The 16,327-nt window shown below is 31.4% G+C and overlaps 3 protein-coding genes across 10 annotated transcripts; 2 read left to right on the top strand and 1 right to left on the bottom strand.

Annotated features, from left to right (window-relative positions):
- The first annotated feature begins 2,928 nt into the window (after nucleotides 1-2,928).
- On the top strand, nucleotides 2,929-6,956 carry LOC114878916 (integral membrane protein GPR155). Of its 5 annotated transcripts, XM_046287898.1 has the most exons (13): nucleotides 3,169-3,399; nucleotides 3,493-3,664; nucleotides 3,742-3,867; nucleotides 3,957-4,246; nucleotides 4,324-4,446; nucleotides 4,543-5,135; nucleotides 5,211-5,278; nucleotides 5,348-5,494; nucleotides 5,562-5,701; nucleotides 5,769-5,931; nucleotides 6,000-6,165; nucleotides 6,237-6,420; nucleotides 6,490-6,956. In XM_046287898.1, the coding sequence occupies exons 3-13, from the start codon at nucleotides 3,764-3,766 to the stop codon at nucleotides 6,801-6,803; spliced, it is 2,292 nt and encodes a 763-aa protein (XP_046143854.1). In that variant the 5' UTR covers nucleotides 3,169-3,399; nucleotides 3,493-3,664; nucleotides 3,742-3,763; the 3' UTR covers nucleotides 6,804-6,956. The 5 variants fall into 5 exon arrangements, with proteins under 5 accessions (XP_029049056.1, XP_029049057.1, XP_046143854.1 ...); XM_029193223.2 differs by lacking the exon at nucleotides 3,169-3,399 and adding an exon at nucleotides 2,929-3,162 and having other exon boundaries at nucleotides 4,324-5,135; XM_029193224.2 differs by having other exon boundaries at nucleotides 3,154-3,246; nucleotides 4,324-5,135.
- Nucleotides 6,957-7,428: 472 nt separating this feature from the next.
- LOC114878947 lies at nucleotides 7,429-8,863 on the bottom strand. The gene is made up of 3 exons (XM_029193339.2): nucleotides 8,681-8,863; nucleotides 8,517-8,585; nucleotides 7,429-8,422 (listed from the first exon to the last, which is right to left on the bottom strand). Exons 2-3 carry the CDS (start codon nucleotides 8,575-8,577, stop codon nucleotides 7,614-7,616), a joined length of 870 nt encoding a protein of 289 aa, XP_029049172.1. The 5' UTR covers nucleotides 8,578-8,585; nucleotides 8,681-8,863; the 3' UTR covers nucleotides 7,429-7,613.
- Nucleotides 8,864-9,045: 182 nt separating this feature from the next.
- Nucleotides 9,046-16,282, top strand: LOC114878946 (nuclear receptor-binding protein homolog). Of its 4 annotated transcripts, none has more exons than XM_029193337.2 (12): nucleotides 9,046-9,153; nucleotides 9,354-9,616; nucleotides 10,418-10,504; nucleotides 11,042-11,266; nucleotides 11,347-11,477; nucleotides 11,560-11,654; nucleotides 13,140-13,223; nucleotides 13,309-13,596; nucleotides 13,778-13,937; nucleotides 14,039-14,225; nucleotides 14,309-14,428; nucleotides 14,530-16,282. In XM_029193337.2, the coding sequence occupies exons 2-12, from the start codon at nucleotides 9,488-9,490 to the stop codon at nucleotides 14,830-14,832; spliced, it is 1,809 nt and encodes a 602-aa protein (XP_029049170.1). In that variant the 5' UTR covers nucleotides 9,046-9,153; nucleotides 9,354-9,487; the 3' UTR covers nucleotides 14,833-16,282. The 4 variants fall into 4 exon arrangements, with proteins under 4 accessions (XP_029049170.1, XP_029049168.1, XP_029049169.1 ...); XM_029193335.2 differs by having other exon boundaries at nucleotides 9,053-9,295; XM_029193336.2 differs by having other exon boundaries at nucleotides 9,053-9,295; nucleotides 9,377-9,616.
- Nucleotides 16,283-16,327: the final 45 nt, after the last annotated feature.

Below are 16,327 nucleotides of genomic sequence, written 5' to 3' on the forward strand. Positions count from 1 at the left end.
TCCCCAGCGGCCAACTGTTGGCACGAAGCCATGCTCATCCCTGCAGCTGCTTATTGGCTCCACAGGGCTCTCTCCGTGTTTTATACTCTTCTCTCGCTCTATAAATAAGATTTTTTATTTCAACTTATTTGTCAAGACATTGTTATAATATTCTAATTTGGGTCGAGCTGTAAGATAACTATACTGGAAAAATAGCACATTTATTTTTTTTACTTCAACTAATATAACAAAAACCCACGTTTTATTTTAAATAATTATTAATTCTATTGTTAAATATATTTACTGTAAGTCCACTGCTATTTAAGAACACGAATTAACACACTTCCATATGACAAAATTCGTGAAATAAATGTAGAAAAGAGGATCGGATTTGTCGTTGGCTTGGTATCCAACATGGCGACAGTATGTGCACAGTGAATCAATACACGACCAAATAGATATGTAACGTGCCACGTGTCTAGTACGACCTTCGTCATATAATGCTACTATTCCTACTAATCCATTATCATTTTCTAGCTATTCTTTTTATAAAATAATTTACATTAGTGATATTGATCTTTCATTCCGGAAAGAAGCCATTATATCTTCATTGTTTAATATCTTTCAACTTTATTCAAAACAAATTAGTTGCTACATCGAAAATAATTACGTAAGAATAAAGGAAGGCTTATTTATTTAATACTTTCATGGAATCGATATATCGTAACAATTTTAGAATAAAAAGATTTCAGAACTGAGTTTACATCTAGCAACAATACTGATGACAGTGGAAACATTTATGTTTACATTCTGCTTGGCAGATCTTATATATGAGTATACATCGTTTAATTTCTCAATTATATTATGTATGTGCATCATTATAATTCTGTATTTACCATTTGTTGCGTCACTAGACGTACTGACTCAATGCAAAAATATGCAATGCTTGAAGTGAAAGGCATTTCCCTCTTGAACTAGGGCACACAAGATGTTTGAAGTACACATATGGAAATTATTGGAATAGATTAATAAGTTCTTGCTGAAATCTTGTTTATAGGGTACGATACGTGGTAAAAAAATTTAAGTAAAATATTTAACTTACCCATACAATGAGCGCACCAACAAACAAAAACTTTCCCTGCTCCGAAGCTTGGCACAGTTCACACGTCCGAAGCCCAATCAGAACTAAGTGGTGGAATGTGAGCGGAAACTTATATACCTTCGGAACCCATCCCTCCACCCCCCGCTAAACCATTGATAGTTCACCACGTGACCGCTACTCATGTAATGTTTAAAAGACGCAATTGCGTGATACCATGATTTTTTATAAATAGACTAAGAAAGTTTCTTTTCCTCGTCTTACATTAAATACAATATGATATTACATCCTTTCTCGTATTACATCCGGTTATACTTCACGTATCAGATAAGTGCGTTTTCATGTAATTCGTAAAATCTATTATACATATTATACATACGTATATAACGTATGTAAAATTTATTTTCATTTTTATACAGAATTTTAATATTACCAATGATATATACAGTTAATTTGTCATGGGAAAATTTATTTTTAATGCGATTGGTTGTATGCGTCATGCCCTTAAAAATTATCCCGTTTTCCAGCTGTTCTGCTATCGAAGCCTTACGTCAGCTCTGTCTGACTCAAATAACGTCACGATAAATAACGACTATATACATATGCTCTGGGTACACTAATATAATTAAATGGACTTCCTGGAAAAGCAATACATATACAAATATTATTCACATTTTTTTTTCTTTACCGCTAATTCATTGTCTGACGATAAAATACATAAAATCTGACGAATCTCGACTTTCTTTGTACAGAAATCTTATCGCGATAAAACACTGCCAAGTGAACGTTGTTTTAAAGAATCAGCTGACGTCCCAGACAGTTTGCACAGGCATATATTTATGTTTTTAATCCGTACATGTATATATTTGCATAACCGCAAATTAATATGTATATAGTATGTATATATATAGTTTGCTTAAGTATATTAGCTATCGGCCACGTGATTATTGTATATGATGTCTGTTTAGATTAGAATTAAATTAAGACGCACTTATATCTATTAGGGAAAATGAAATTTATACAATAATTGTTATTGATACGATTTCGATAACAATTTTGAAACAAAATAAAATCAAACGTTTTGATGTACTCGCGCTTTTGTAGAATTTAAATTATTTTTTATTTTTAATAAATAAAACTAAAACAATTTGCAAAATATTTGCTAAATTTTGTTCTTTATATCGCAACTACGTAATTGCGTAAGGTATAATATACACATATGTAAATATGTAATATACATATATGATTCATAGGGGTCAATGACGCAAAAAAACTATATTTGCTGCTTGCTAAAAGTCTTTGCACTGTTATCATAAGAAATATATATATATACATATGTATAAATACACATACGTAGGTTGAATATGCATTTAAAAATCGTAATGACAATAAAGTTGATTTCTTAATTATAACATAATGTTTTTAAATATTTCCAACGAAATATACACATAAAATGCTTTGATAATACTCTTTGTTCGAATCGCTGATTTTCCTCTTACTGATATTAATAATGTGATAAATATTCGCTATGTTAAAAATATGTACTCTGCATTTTACACAAGTTCAAAGTCTATCGTGTAATTTTTTGATAAGCTTCTTCGCAAATGATAACCTATCTTTAATAATCCGAAGCTATTACGCATTATCTGTACCACTTAATCGATACAAGCAACTAGAAACATTTTAATATGAAAGTACTATAATGATATTTTCATGTCGTTTTTGATAATGATTTATTCTTTATCTAATCTTCAATATCAATGATTAACCTCTTTTTTAAGTATTGTTATGTATAAATATATGATTAAATATATAAATATGAAACCTAAAAATATACATTCATACGTACCTTGATTTATCTCATCGTTCTTATGATTATAAATTAGATTTTTAGATTTTAGTAAATATCATTTAAAGTTAAATATCTCTGTACGAATTCGATTATTTTCACGGACACGTGATATGACGAACCAATCATATGATCCAGCTACGAATATCGATGTGGTGCATGAAGATGAGATTGAAATTTGCTCGTACATACACCGTACAACGTAATACATAAGTGTATTGCTAATGTTTTAACGGTACGAACTAGCATAAGAGATTACTGTATTAAATGTCATTAGCATATTCTACAATTATCGTGAACAGATGTTTCATAGATTCTGGTTTGTTCGTTTCATTTCATTATAAAAATAATATATTTGACATAGTGTAATATAGCTCTGTGCAAGTGAATATTTTTCTGTTCTACACAATGTGCATTGTTATCTTCAACAGTAATTGTATTGTCTTGTAATGATAATACAAGTTGTATAATGGTCTCTTTTATTTTCAGCAATTAATTTGTTCAGTATACGAGCATATGGAATTATTACTACAATGCAACTCAATTAAATTCTTGTAAATTTCAGAATATACAGAGGAAACAGTACGACCAAAGGAAAATGAAGTTGACATGAAGTTATTGCTATATAATATTCTTTTATATACAAGTCCAACTTGGGACAATTGTAATGCTATATTAGAAAGATGACAATATTTAATTAGGAAATAATTATAATGCAATTACACGTATATTAGAAAGTAATGTACCATTTTTCATTTTTCTTGTATTTTCTATGCATATACCTGAATATTTGAAACATATTTTATTTTTGCAGAAATTGGAACAATTCGCTAATCATGTCTCTGTTGGAAGAAATATCTCATCATCCGCTATTGGCAAATGAGCCAATGGATAATTTATATCTTGCACTGATACAATGCTTTGCAATTATATTGTGCGGGTAAATTTTCTTTGATAGTTTAAACATTATATTATTTTGTTGTAACTTGAAATGTCTATATAAAATTAACATATATTTACCTATTTCAGATATGTTGCAGGAAGATTTGATGTCATTACTAAAACTGAAGCAAATGGTTTAAATACTTTTGTAGGAACATTTGCTTTGCCTTCCTTAATTTTTATGTCACTTGCAAAACTTGATTTTAGTTTAGTAAACTGGAGATTCCTTCTTGCTGTGTTATTAGCTAAAAGTTGTGTATTTTTTATTGTTCTTGGCGTATCTCTAGTCATTAAAAGACCATCAAACCCTGGTTGTGCTGCACTGTTTGCAATATTTACTACGCAAAGTAATGATTTTGCCATTGGATATCCTATGAGTATGTAAAATAAAAAATATACTATATAAATGTGTATATATATTAATAAGATGTAACTAATGATGATACTTTTATAGTTGATGCTCTGTATGGAAACACTCATCCTGAATATGCTGCATATCTGTACCTAATGGCACCCATATCTCTGGCTATTTTAAATCCAATTGGTTTTGTGCTATTAGAAATTGGCAAAAGTTCTGGTGAAAATCATAGAAGTTATAAAAATATGATTTATTCCATTACAAAAGGAATTGCATTAAATCCAGTGCTTCTTATGACTATACTTGGTATTCTAGGAAATCTAATCTTTAAACATCTAGTACCACCTGCACTTGCAACTGTTCTTGATGTATTTGGTAATGCTTTCTCAGCCAGTGCTCTTTTCCTGTTGGGATTGATGATGGTGGGAAAAGTACACAAATTAAAGGGCACAGCCCTTGTTATACCGGGCATATTAATATCAGTAAAATTGTTGGTGCTTCCTTTAGTGATAAGAGAATCCATTATTCTTTTAAATGCTGGCGAAAATGCTACAGCTACTCAAGATTTGAGTACATATGGATTTTTGTATGGTACTATTCCAACAGCACCGGCTTTATTTATCTTTACTCTTCGATATAATCTTGAAATTGATTTAATTGCATCAGCAATGGTTGCTTGTACCTTCTTATCTGCTCCACTCATGTTCATATCAGCAAAATTAATTGATGCTGTTTCTTCTGGAAACACCCCAACAGATTATTCACATCAATTGAATGTATTTTCTTTTGATGTGAGCATTGCTTCAGCAACAATTTGCGTATGGTTAATTCTTTGTTTCGTTGGATTAGGACGAAAAAAGTACAAGTGTGTTACTCACCAATGTACATTGTGTATTATAATTGCACAGGTTTGTAGTAGTTTAGCTTAGAATATGTACATATAACGTACAGTCGAAATTTTTATTAAAAAAATATAATTTCAGTTTGCTACAGCGATTGGTGTCATAATTTGGACCAAACTTGAATCTCATAATAACGGATCGATATTATGGTAATTTGTACTATTTTTAACTACGTTTATTTATTAAATTTATAGACATATTATTTCTAAATTATTTAGGTACATACAGTTCATTTTGATCACAACGGGAGTATATGCAAGCCGTATGTGGACGACTGCGATAGCTGCAACCTTGTTGTATTTAAGTTCTCGTTCTTTGGACTTCGTGCGAAACATACAGAAATGGTTTTATCCTATTGGATGGGGGTATGATGAAATTGTTTGTGTTAATAATTGTTATGACAAAATAACTATAAATAATTTTTATTTACAGGGTTCCACTTTTGATAGTAACCATAATGTGTAGTACGATATCTCCAAAGAACTCTGACCTTGATTTTAGAAATCCTAATTTTCAGCTTGGTAGAATTCAAGCTGCAACTTCTACTTTTATACTGACATTTTGTTTTATCGGTACGTTTTGATATGTAATGTACAAAATTAAAAAGTGTAAAATGCATTTACATTCTTTCTTTTACAGTAACACTAGGTTGTTTGGTTTTACAACAGCGGTATCAACGCCGACATGTTTCGACGTTTTATACTAATTTACCAGATAACGAAGAAAATTCTAATAATGATGGTATAGAAAGATGTTTGGTAGATGTTGAAGATCTTGTTTCTTCAACTTCACCTACACCAATGTAAGTAACTTCATACAGAAATCGACGTGTGTTGAAGTAATATTATAATTAATATTTAATAATATTAGTATCGGCTGCGAATATCCAAATGGGTGTTCAAATGGAGTATGCAGAGGCAGCAACAATGAAATTGATGACTGTGACGCACATTTAAACAATAATAACGAAGAAACCGATCCACAGTCTCTTCGACACCTCGTATTCCTTATTTTACTTCTTTGTTCTATGTTTATTGTGAGTTAATAACAAAATTGTTCAATGGTAAAGTTACAAATCAATCAACATTATATAATATTTTATGGCAGGGCTTATCCATATCAATTGGAACATTAATAATGGAGCAGTTGACTGGCATTTATGCGGAACTAGCATTCTTGGATGTAGCTTTGAACTTTGGCCAATCATTAATTGCATTTGCCATTTTTGGATTAGATCCCGGCTTTGGGAAATTAGGATGCTGGTTACGACGAATGTGTCGTAAATGGCGCGGTAATAACATATTTCTACTGTTAGTAATGTTAAGTTTTTGTAATATAGAATATTATTTCATGTTTGTAGAAAAAGAATTGCAGCTTCCTTCCGAAGATGCGCTAAGTCCAGAAGTAAAGGCAATACGGGATCAATTTAATCGTTGTCACTTAAGTGAATGTCGTGCTCGTATAGCTATATGTCGTAGACGCTTGTTAAAAGTACACAGAGGTGTTTTCACCGGAACCGATTTAGTTAATTGGTTACTCGAAGCTGGTATTGCGCAAAACAGAGACGAAGCTGTACAATATGGTCGGAGCTTATTAGAAAGCAGAGTTTTGCAACACATCGATAGTACGCATCACTTTCACGATCAGAACATGCTTTACACTTTCGATACCTAAGACATTTTTAATGAGTTCCATGCAATTCAAATGTATTTTACATTATTTATTTTTTTAACACTATTTTTTTTTCAATTCTACAAAGTAGAGTGTTTTCATGGTAAAAATATTTTTAACTTATACTATTTTACTTTAATATATAATTAAAAATTTTTTAGTGGAAATTTATTTATACGTCCTTTTTTGGATTTGATAATATTAATTTATTGTAAAAAAATTTTCTTTGTGGCTTTTTTTTTCTGTTGGAGTCAATCATTAGTAACATATTTTTTATTACATTATTAAAAATTTTAGTACAAAGTGATACAATAGTATTTAATTTAATGAACGCCAAAGACGAATATTAACACTTTGATGTGGTTTTCATTAGTTTATTTCTATCCATTGTATAGAAATTAATTTTCTTTTAGGTATAAAAAGCAACAAAGTTACAACAGTCATAAACATGAAATATGTGGCCATCAAAGTGTTAATGTCTAATATTCTACTTGAAAATCCTAGTACATAGTCTGCACAGTATTGAGATAGTATTCTTTTTTTGAAAATAGCGTTTTAAATCATCTATATTTTTTACAAAACTTTTAAAATTTATATGACTGAATTTTAAAAATAATATATTACCAAATATCTGTTAAATATTTTATTAGGTGATTTTATTACAATGCTGAAATGTTACATATTCTATGTATCAGCTTTAACATGTTATAAAATGCAAAATAAATATATAAATAAATGTTGCTTAATATATCAATGTATTCTGAATTTCATATTCATATCCAATTTATGCAAAGAAATGTAATTATAAATTACTTAGATACATAAATCATCATCTGGATCCTCCTCATCAAAGTCATCTACATCTTCTGGTTGATAGTGAATTTTAGATGTGTTTGTTGTATTCGCGTTAAGCGTATATGGAAACACTATTTCTTCTCTTTCTTTCATTTCATTTTCATTTATTTCTATTCTAAATGAAGCTTCAACTTTTTGTTTTTGATCTTTATGCATTGAATCTAATTTTTTATTATGAGTTTTAAGTTTCTCTGATTGAATTTCATAAGTTGTATTATTCTGATTAATTAATTCACGCTGTTGTAAAATTCCTCCACCTATTTTACGGTGCATAAGTTCTGCTATGTAATTAAAATTGTTATTTATACATCCTTTTGAAGATTTTAATAATTTTACATATGTACTTCCTAATGTTTCAATGCTAGGTACCTTATTCTGTACAAAATCTCTTCTATAAATACAAATTATTTGTGGTACTTGTCTACTTAATTCTTTTAAGAACCATAAAGCTTTTGACAGACCAATAAATAAAATTAAAGATGTCAAACAATCAATGACCACTGTAGCATTTGTATCTATAGTTTTCAGAATACATACAACACTATGAATATCATGTTCATTCATATTATTTACATCAATTTCATTTACATTTACCGTGTAATGGTCATCAATGATAACGCTATTTGAAGAAAAAGAACGAGGTTCATTTTGATACATAGATTTTGGATCAGAAAACAATAACACATGAAAGATACGATTAGGATCTTTATCCTTCCAGATTTCTATCCATCCTGCAATTAATTTTCTTGCAAACATTGCATCCACTCCTGAAATATATACATACAACTGCAAAATAGCTCTAAAGCGCATAGTAACATATATATATATATATATATAGTTTTTAATATACTTCTGTCGCACCTTCATCAAGGACGATTAAATCTGTGCCTTCTAATAAAGGCAACGTTTTTATAGATGTCATTACTTTAACTATAACCAAACGCAATAAATAGAATAAACAATTTAGTCAACAATAACCACGTGGGTGTGCAGCATGGCAAACATATCACATTGAACATACATACAGAATAAAAATAATTGTAAATAAAAATATAACTCAAAGTTTAATTGCAAATTCGAAGATTATGTTTATTTAACCCGTAATACTCATGATGATGTATAAAATTCAGAATAACACTTTGAATTATCTGAATATTTTTGTATGGTACATGATGGTACAGTGGTGCCCCTTGGTAGCTGTTGGTAGCTAGATGGGCACAAACTACCTAACATCATAGGATAGCGTATGTATTATTGAATTTATGATACAGGGGTTCGACAAGTGTTACTTTACTAGTTATCTCCAATAAGATTGAAATTAGACGTGGAAATGATGGTCGACAGGTGTCGCTGTTCCTGGTCCGAAAAGGGTGCGGTGCACGCTAATCGCCATACTGGGCGAACGTGACCGAAGACAGAGCGAAAATGAGTACTAGAGTGTGTGTCACATCGAAGCTATTTTGCTCATAACAGAGATTTTATTTTGACAGTGCAATTGGTGAGTTATTCACGCGATGTTTGATACACCGGCCAAGTCTTGAGGGAAACCGAAAAGCGTAGATCCGTGCGCGTGACCGCGTAAGATCAGAAATATCGCAGCTCGGGTTCCCCTGCAACGGGTTGTCGCTGCATGTGTCACTGTGAGTGCTATTGTGCTACAGCATTAAACGTTTCTTCCAACTGTTCTTTCTACTTAAGGTTCACCTGTGTATTATTGACAGTGCTTGTGGTGTAATAAATGCAATATTAAGGAATTCTTTTGAATTACCACCGATGAGTTTGGCCGCGTTCTGCTCTGTTCGGTGCTACTCCTTCAACTAATCGCGTGTGTGATGCCCGGGAGTCGCTCCAGCACGGATCCAGAGCACAAGTCACCGCGAGAAAGTGGTGAAGATTCTGAGGATGAGAGTGAAATCCTGGAGGAGAGCCCCTGCGGGCGGTGGCTCAAACGCCGGGAAGAGGTACGTCTCTGTTTTTTTTTTTTTTTTTTTAATTATTATTTTGCGCATAATACACCAACGCATTTGTTTATATCTCGTTCGTCTACACGTTTGGATTATATGTTGGTCGTACAGCTCTAAACATTTGGCATACACGTTCTGTTTGTTGTGACTACTATTGTACAATAATGGAAATACGTCAATGAGCTTAGTCTCTTGTGATATCGCACTGATTTTAGTTTAATAAACTATTGGGATATTTGTTTTTTGGTGTGGAAAGTAAATGGTATTTAAGCACCGGAGTCGGAAGGTTCTTGGTATTAAGAAGTATCTTTATAAGACAAATTAGAAATTTCTGTTGCTATTTCCATTAATCATGTTTAATACTTCATTATTTTTGAAGTTGAAGAAAGATTTACAAGATAACATTATATGAAATTTGATACAGACTTACCCTTAAGATGATAATGTATAAGAATAATAAGTTTACTTCATTGTAAAAAACTTGTTAAATATATGTTTTAAAATTTGTATATCATAAGAATCATAATGTATCATATGAATAATAACTTTCATGAAATCTATGTAAATATTATATGTTTTTAACTTCATACGTGTAAATGGACTTCTAACAACTTTTTGACCTAAGCTTTTATCAACAGTGATATGTTATTCATATTTTGTTCTAAAAATAAACATAATCTGACCATTTACTAGTTGCAGTAATAACATTCTAAGCAACATCTAAGACAAATAGTATTAGTTCAAAGGTGAAGAAAATGTTTGTCCATTTATTGTTGAATAATTATTATTTTATGTTAGGTGTATGTAGGTTCCAAGTCTACGTTAGCCGAAGGCTCTACTTTTGGAACAGCCAGAGGCAGTGAAAACGAAGTAACTGAAATGGAGGTATGTCTATTTAAACAAAAATAGGCTATCTCTTTTATTTTGTACATGTTGTTTTGATTTGGTTTGAAATATTCAATTAGAAACTGTAATTGTGTGAATTTTTAGTCTTTTATTTCTTTGTAGCAGATTATCAACAGTCTCTATTATAATGATCCCTACCCTGAATTATTCCCCTCCTCAAATTTTTTACAAGGTCGTATTAATCTAACAGCAAATAGGCACAAAATTGTTTGAATTATGCTTTAAGTAACTTTAAAATGAATGATTGCAGTAATACATTCTGCCACTTCATATATATATATACATACATATATATATATATATATATTGATTCTTAAAATATATCTACAGCTTGGTTTAATTTTTGTTTTATATAACTCTTATACATTGTAAATAAATATTACTATATATTGCATACTTATAAGCTATAGTTGTAAATAAACTAACTTTTGCATTTTATATTGTTAATCTGAATGATGTAAATAATTGTACCAATAAAATTAACTATTTTTATGAAAAATACTGTTTGTTATCTAGGTGGAACAGCGTGATGTACCAGGGATTGATTGTGCATACTTGGCAATGGATACAGAGGAAGGGGTTGAAGTTGTTTGGAATGAAGTGCAATTCTCTGAAAGAAAAAATTTTAAAGCACAGGAGGAAAAGATACAGCTTGTGTTTGAAAATCTTACACAATTGGAACATCCCAATATTGTTAAATTTCATAGGTATTGGACAGATACCCATAATGATAAACCTCGAGTAAGTCATAAAACAAGACTGAAGTACAGCCTCTCTTTATCTTAAATATTACACATGGTTTTATATTTTGTTTTTCTCAGGTTATATTCATAACTGAGTATATGTCCTCTGGATCTTTAAAACAGTTCCTAAAAAGAACAAAGCGTAATGTGAAAAAGTTGCCTCTGCAAGCATGGAAACGTTGGTGTACCCAAATACTTTCTGCATTAAGGTAATATGACTTTGTGTGTAAATTATGAATTGTTCAGAGTATAATAATTGTATGTATTTGTCAATATCTTCTAAATTTTCAGCTATTTGCATTCCTGTTCTCCTCCCATTATTCATGGAAACCTCACTTGTGACACTATATTTATTCAACATAATGGGCTTGTAAAGATTGGTTCAGGTAAGTACTTTTGTAATAAAATATAAAAACAATTTTCCTTTTTATAGGACATTTTATGCCCAAGAAAGTACAGTTTTTATGTTTCTGTACTTGTATATGTATTGAAACACTCTGCTAATAAATATCAATAGCTGCTCGTAGGTATTCAAGAGAGCATTTATCCCTAAATGAAATTATTCAGCATATGTTGGAATAGGAGTTTGCAAGGCACTTCCCTTTTTTTATTCACAGGACTATGAGAGGCTAATAGTTTTGTTTCTCATAATTTTCATGGAAGAAAACTAAAAATCACGATATAGGATTATTAATCAACCAACCAGTGAAGTTTAAATAACAACTGTGACCTAACTGGTATTTATTTTGTTCTTACACGGGGTACAAGCAAAGTACGTATATTGCTATTACTGTGATTGCCTCTACAACGCTTGTACGATATGTCGATCGACAGTAATAAATAAGTTTTACACAGTTACCCAATTAATCTCGACTTGACATGTAATGTAATATGCATTATCCAATTATTAGAGTGAATGATGTATAAACAATATTTTCATACAAATATTATACTATAAAGTGTAATAACGTGTGAAAGAGGGTGTGATTCATTTATGTATTGTGAAGACAGTTTTACTCCATGTTTAATTGAAGTTCACAATAAGATTAATAACATGACAGAGTCTAAAACTAAACGATATATATGTATGAAAAATGAGATACTTTTTTGCTGAATATCTTTGGTAATTTTCCTAAAAACAATTCCATATGATTATGGTTACAATCTTTATATTGTATGGTAATTTTTTGTCACTCTCTCTCTCTCTCTTTCTCTCTCTTTCTGTAAATCTGTTAGAAAAATTGTGTATAAACTGCTTTTGTATATTAGAAGTAACTTGAGTCCTCATTTTCAATTATAGCAGATAGGCTAATCTAGATAATGAAAAAACACAACAAAGTCTTTGAAGAAGGAGGAAGTACAGTCGTACTTTTATTCATCCAAGAGAATCGACGTTCTTTGGTTGATGTAAATTGTGAAAAGGTGGTGAAATTGAAGGAAATAGACATTTGGCAGATAATCATCAACCGTTGCCAGCTAAGTAATTTAGGCATAATGAGGTAAACATTGTCATAAACATACATATACATACACATGACCTAAATAAATCTTTTCGACTCAAAAAAATGTCAGTTTGCTCGATAAAAGTGTCTCTGTGAAGCCAAATATTTTCTCCTTCCAGAGACACTTTTATACATACATGTGTGTATGCTAAATTGATTAACCATATAAGGGCTCAAGTTACTTATAGGATAATTTTTCAGTTACAACACAATTTTTCTAGTGATTTATTGATTTACTTATTAAGAGGGGGGTGGCGGGTATTCAGAAAGGAAAATCTCATTTTTATTTCTGTATAGAAAAATTTACAGAATTCCTGCTGCCTCGAAAATCTTGTAAATGTAATAATATGTTTTGTTTGTTAATTACAGTGGCACCCGATGCGATTCATCATCATGTTAAAACTTGTAGAGCAAATATGAAAAACATGCATTTCGTAGCACCAGAATATGGAAGTGAGTGAATTATATTTGTTGCGTTCAATATTACTGATATGTAATCACAGAATTTCTTTCGATACATCTTATTTTCGTGTTTCAGATTCTGTAACCCCTGCCATTGATATTTATTCGTTCGGTATGTGCGCTCTGGAAATGGCTGCGTTAGAAATTCAGGGTAACGGTGATAGTGGTACAATCGTGACTGAGGAAAATGTTAAGAAAACGATAGAATCCTTGGACGATTTCCAGCAGAAAGACTTCATCAGGAAATGTCTACAAGTAGATCCTCTAAGCAGACCGAGTGCACGGGAACTTCTTTTTCATCCTGTTTTGTTTGAAGTACATTCTTTAAAATTACTCGCAGCTCATGCTTTGGTTAATTCAGCCAGTAAGTGTAATAATATTTTCGTTATCTTATCTTTACACATATTATGGTATGTCAAAGAACGTATCACTTGTTGTATATACATATATGTTCCATATTTTCTGTGCCACGAAGGTAGAAATTACAGCGATTGTAATAAATGTAAAAGAATTCATCGTAACTAACCGAGTTTACATTTTTCCAGCAAATATTTCAGAAACGATAACGGACGAAGTATTACAAAGGCTATACCGACCTGATACGGTAGTTGCCGAAATTAAATATCAAGGTAGACCACCGCAGCAGACTCGGTTAAGTGATATTCCTGTTACGGAAAAGTTAGAAAAGTTTGTCGAAGATGTAAAGTGAGTAGTATTTCGATCATTGTACGTCGATGTCGAGTACGAGTAATATTTCATTGATTCTCTTGTTTCTCAACAATATCGATTATTATTCTTCTCAACAGATATGGTATATATCCATTAACGGCATTTATGGCAAAACTACCACCGCCTGTTCGACCAAGGGCGATATCGCCCGAGGTAACCGAATCGGTAAAATCGGTCACCCCCGAACCGGTGGACGTGGAGTCCCGAAGAGTAGTTAATATGATGTGTAATGTTAAACCTAGAGAAGAAAGTTGTGAATTACTTGTGAGTGACATAACACAGTGTGAGAGTTACCTAACATCACCATCAAAAATTGTTTTGTTTTTTTACGCTGGTGTATTTTATAGATGACAATATTATTACGAATGGATGACAAAATGAATAGGCAATTGACGTGTCCTGTCAGTCAATTAGATACTTCAATGCTTCTTGCGCAAGAGCTTGTACATTTTGGATTCATTAACGAGGTAAGCGAATTCATTTATTCAATGATAAATTGAATAATAATTTCAATAATAATTAGGTATACGCGTAAGAGCAATTTTCAGTCTATTCTCATTTGTTGTAGAACGATCGTGATAAGATAGCAAATTTAATCGAAGAAGCATTAAGAAGTTGTTTTAATAAGCAATTGATGACACCTGGAATGGTATCATTAACTAATCTTCCCACCCAAACTACTTTACTGCTGCCTGGTCCAGAATTTCCATGCTTGCAACACTTTGATAACTCTATGTATAATGCGACAACATCTAATAGTGATAGTGTAACTAACCCGCTGCCAAAAACCTCAGGTCTCCCCGTATCGAGTAACGCCAGCAAAAGTCACGATGAAACGGAACCACCGTTGAATACTGAAAGCGGTAGTTAACCATCCAGGATATCTGGTAACTCAGTTCACTGTGCCACTTTGCACGCTCTATGTATAGACTGGCTATGTATTTTTATATTTAAGTAAACAGGAAGAAAAGAATGGAATTAAATAATAAAATGAAAAAAAAATGCAGAAAAGGTGCCGTGGCTAAACCACTAGGCTAAAAAAAAACGTTTAACTCAGTATCATCAAATATTCATTTCATTCGAGAATACGATATTTTGTTTATAAAATTTAATTTAATTTAACGGTATTAAGTTTTCTATTAAGTAGTAAGGTAGTTAAAAAACAGTTAGAATATACACTGAATAAATCTAACGTGAAATTGAAGAGGACGAGCTCTATGATTTCAGTTGACTGTACAACTATTAAGAAAACGTAATTGCGAATGTAACGAGTTCCAAAACTGCGCCTAGTTATTATTACTCATAACCGTAGTCACCTGTTATTAGGCTGAGATAAAGGGCATTTTAACTATCGAACGTGAAATTCGTCGAGAACTTGAACGAATTACTCGAACTAAATATTAATCCAAGTTAAAATTTATCTTTTGTCGCGATGTGACGCGACAATGTATGATAAAAGAACAAAAAAAAAAGTTTAGTTTGTACATACAAATGGACAAAGCTGAAAGAAAACTAAAACGAGGAAGATAACGATCTAATTAATAGGTACAGAATAGCTTAATCGTACAGCAATATGAAAATGAAACGTACGAAAGAAAGGGAAAAGACTAACAAATTTCGCACTTGTTCTCATTTAAATATCCAATATGGTATTATGATTCAATCCGAGTCATATGAATCGACATATTTCCTTTGTCTAGAACAATGAAATATAAAAATAAGAGACTAGGTTCCTTTTTTTGTTACTATGTAAGGGTAGAAAAAAGAATCTTCTTTATTTCTTCTGTTTTGTAGTATTCTAATAAACAGCCACGGCCCTCCTATACTTCGGTATTATTGATGTGATTAAACCAAGGTTATTAAATCTCGATAAAATTAGCTGAAATCCTTGTAAATAATTTATATTTTTAAGAAAATCTGTTGACACAGAAAACTAGTCATATAGGTATATTCGAGTGCTAACAAACTAACACCGACTTTATTATGTCTTTTTGCATTTATAACACGTGCTTGGCCAAGAGATACTGCTCCAATTTCATACCTCGGTAAAGTAAAATTTCAGTGACGCATTTCACTAAGCAAATGACTAACCATTACTAGCGGTAAAGTAAAAAAAAAAAAAAGAAAACTATTACCAACCAACATAAACTTCGATCTTAAGTGTGTAAGTAGATTATGAAACTAAATTGAATGTATAGCTTTATAATTGAAATTATAAAACAAACAAAAAAGTGCGACGACTGAATCGTGGATATTACTGAAAGGGCTGTACGATGACAGTGATAAATAAATACTATAACTCGGAATTCCACTGCCTGAAATTTGTTTTTGTTCATTAATACTGTTGCTCCTTGTCTTCCTGATCA

Source organism: Osmia bicornis, chromosome 11, assembly GCF_907164935.1.
Source record: "Osmia bicornis bicornis chromosome 11, iOsmBic2.1, whole genome shotgun sequence".
Lineage (NCBI taxonomy): Eukaryota > Metazoa > Arthropoda > Insecta > Hymenoptera > Megachilidae > Osmia > Osmia bicornis.